The following is a 3,436-nucleotide window of genomic DNA, read 5'->3' on the forward strand; positions in this document are numbered from 1 at the left end:
AAAATGGAAGTTGAAAGTTGTGTGGAGCTCGAGAATATGGGGTTCCAAGGGGAATGGATTCAAGGTTGTTCGATCTGACTCTAACGAGGCACCAGTGAGCCGGATTTGTGGCTGCGGACGCCGAATCGGTGATATTAGGGCCGCCATGGACGATGCTAAATGCTAGGTTTTTTGCGGATCTTTTCGATGTTGCGTACATGCTTTCAAATTGGAATGAACGCGTATGAGTTTCGATGCAAAATCTCATGTGAGATGTTGCAACGTATTATGTGTGTTTTCTACAAGTTTGTACTTTCCTAGAGTTTCCAATGTTGCTTACATTTTTTTCATAATGTTGCAGACACATGTTTTTTTTTGTTTTACCATTGGTGATTTGTTCCAAATGAATAGTTGCTTAGCAAATTTTTATTGCACTACTTTTGTTTGAAATGTTGCGAAACTATTTTGCAAAATTGTAAAACCTTCATGAATAAATGTTGCATACCCACCGAGTTGTTACATTTCTATTTCGAGATGTTGCAGTTTTTTTGCATTTTTTGTAAGATGTTCGGAAAAATGTGTGTTAATCTTTTTCAAAAGTCTATATATTTTGTTAAGGGTATGGGGATTTGTTCTGCACAACGGTTGAACGAGATACTTTTTAAGGGATCATCTCTTAGCGACAAGAATACAGCCTTCCTTTTCTTCATTCATTCTTCTCAACCAAGAAAATTTCAACGTACCACCTCAAAATGTGTCATCTCTAAGAGAAGGTCGAGGTCACCCGGCTCATGTTATACATGCCCTAGCCACAAGTTGCTTTCAGCTTCTTTAGTTGCAACACTTATTCTTTTGTACGCACGCCAGCGCACGCTATTACTCTACACATGCCCGGCAGATGCATACATACTTCTATGTCTCTATTCAACATTGACATACACCCAAGCAAAGTACATGTCAAACAGGTGGACCATCCCTAGCACAGTAGCACGTAAGATTAAGTAGTGCAACTACGTACGTATACTAGACGTGATCTTTGGTGATCTTGACCTGGAGCCCGCCGCCGTGGCGCTCCTCCACGGTGTACCCCGTGTAGGTGCCCAGCAGGCGGTCCCAGACCACGAAGAAGGGCTGCGAGAAGTTGCGCCGCCCGCCGCTCAGCTGGTGGTGCACGTCGTGGTACGCCGTGTTGTTGTGCCGGAACACAGCGTGTAGCGGGTTCCACGGGGCCAGCACCCCGCAGTGGTCGTCAATCCCCTTGACGGTGGCGAAGACGAAGAAGGCAGCGGCGGCGCGCGGGCTCAACCCGGAGGCGAGGAAGGCCGCCGCGCCCGACAGCGTCTCCGTCAGCACGCCGTCCACCGGGTGGTTGTACTGCGCCGCGAACGCGTAGGGTGCCACCACGCGGTGGTGCCACGAGTGGAACCGCCGGTACATGTACTGGCTCGAGTGCATCAGCCGGTGCATGAAGTACTGCCACGCGTCCAGCACGACCATCGCCACGGCGAACCGGGCCGCCGTGTCCAGGAACGACGCCGTTGCCGCCGACGACAAAGGCAACTTGACATCGATGCCGCCGTCTTGCTCGCTGGCTGTCAGCTGAATGGATAAGAACACCAATTAGATTATACAATACTCTAGCTACAAGAGTTCCGTACGCAGGAATGCAGAAAACTCCTATATTCAGTTCAGCACATGCAGGTTTGTGTTGTACGAACCTGTCGGTCGGTTAGAAAAGCTGATCAGGGCCGCGTGGTGCATGCATGCAAGACTTCACACAGGTGGCTGCCAATGTGTAGGCGGCAAGCCACCATAGTAAATGCGCGGAGCTTTCATTAGAGCAATTCCAATAATATAACCAGCTGATGGCTATAAGCAATATGCCACCTCATTTATAGCCAACATATAGCTAGCATGTACAATAGTTGGCTCTAAGAATGCACTACTTTATCAACACATGGCCCACTATTTAGTCTCACAAAGTGCCTAGGAGCACGTGCTAGAGCTGGCTATTGCATTAGAGCCCACCCACATTCTCTCTCTTCTTCTCTCTCCTCCAACTAAGCACATATATTATATTTAAATCCTTATAGCCTGCTGACTAAGCCTTATTGTACTTGCTCTTATTTGTGTAGAATTCTGCGTAATTTCTAAGTTTTTACGAGGCATTAACAGTTGTCGGGCACCCCTCAACGGTTGTCGGGCTAGCCGAGCAGAGGAGGCGAAACATGAGTACCGAAACCGAAAACAAGTTGAGCTTACGTGACTATCTGTAGGCGAAAAGTGTTGCTGATCGTTGAGCTTACCTGAAAGCTGATCTTTGTCATCACCGGTTATAACGGCCTACGGATAGTCACGTAAGCTCAACTTATTTTCTCAGCGACCGAAATCTTAGCAAGTTCTAGTCAATTTTGGTCATGCTCTGTTCCTGCTGCTCCTTGCTCTCTCTCTCCCCAAGGGGAGTCGGGAGGAGGAATATACCTCTCCACTGTTGGACGAGGATCTGATGGTTTAAGAAAAAGTGACTGAGATTGAGAAAAAAAAACACAGTCACCTGCGGTATAGAAAAAAATGGTTAAAAATATACGACTTGTTTAAACGGAGGTAGTACAAAGTAGTACTACTTTTCTACGGGGAGTGTTAATTTGGTTACAGAATCGGAGCACCTTCATTTTTCTATGTCTGCTCCGATATGAATTCAGTCAGCTAGCCTACATACACTGTTCTCCTGTCATGCGTTAGCCAAGCCCGCCCAAATCCACTTCTCCTTCGCCCATCCCCGAAATTTTCAACCATTTCGTATCCCCAAGAATTTCACAAGAAGACTAGTGCGTGAAAGTAGCTAGACTTACAATGAAACCATGCACTACTGTTAGAATGTTGGAAGCTTCATCGGAAATGGGCGTTTATTTCAAATGGTGCAGGATAGCATAAATCTTCCAAGAGACCAATACAAAGGGATAGCAGATAAATAGACGGAACATTTCGATGCAAGTTTGGAGTGGCCAAACCGTGTTCAAAACAGGAAGATGAAGACACGAACTCAAGGGTGTCAATTAGCTAAGAATCTCATATAGTCAAGCGTGTGTATGCGATGCAGCTCAGACGACGTATACTCGAGAGAGACTAACCTTGAGCACCGCAACTGAGATGGCAGCCTGGATGGCCTGCTGCAGAAGCACGCCCTTGACGACGTCCTTCTTGGACGCCATGTTCTTGGTCACCTCGTCACTCCTCGAGTGCAGCCTGTACTTGTCCAGCGCCTTGCTGCTCCCTAGCGCCTCGTACATGCCCGAGTAGACCCAGTACACGGCCACCGGCGCCAGCATCACCACGAGCTCCTCGCCGCTGATGAACTCCATGGTCGCCGCGAGCTGGTCTGTGTAACTTGCAGCTAGCTCTGGACGCACCGCGCGCAAGGGTCCGTCGTGTAAACTTGCAGCTAGCGTACGACCGC

General features: G+C 48.0%; 1 protein-coding gene across 1 annotated transcript; it reads right to left on the bottom strand.

The window, feature by feature from the left end:
• Positions 1-727: 727 nt before the first annotated feature.
• LOC124681148 (sphinganine C4-monooxygenase 2-like) lies at positions 728-3,436 on the bottom strand. The gene is made up of 2 exons (XM_047216097.1): positions 3,111-3,436; positions 728-1,578 (listed from the first exon to the last, which is right to left on the bottom strand). The coding sequence occupies exons 1-2, from the start codon at positions 3,339-3,341 to the stop codon at positions 1,003-1,005; spliced, it is 807 nt and encodes a 268-aa protein (XP_047072053.1). The 5' UTR covers positions 3,342-3,436; the 3' UTR covers positions 728-1,002.

This window comes from Lolium rigidum, unplaced genomic scaffold (genome assembly GCF_022539505.1).
Source record: "Lolium rigidum isolate FL_2022 unplaced genomic scaffold, APGP_CSIRO_Lrig_0.1 contig_34438_1, whole genome shotgun sequence".
NCBI classification, from domain to species: Eukaryota; Viridiplantae; Streptophyta; class Magnoliopsida; order Poales; family Poaceae; genus Lolium; species Lolium rigidum.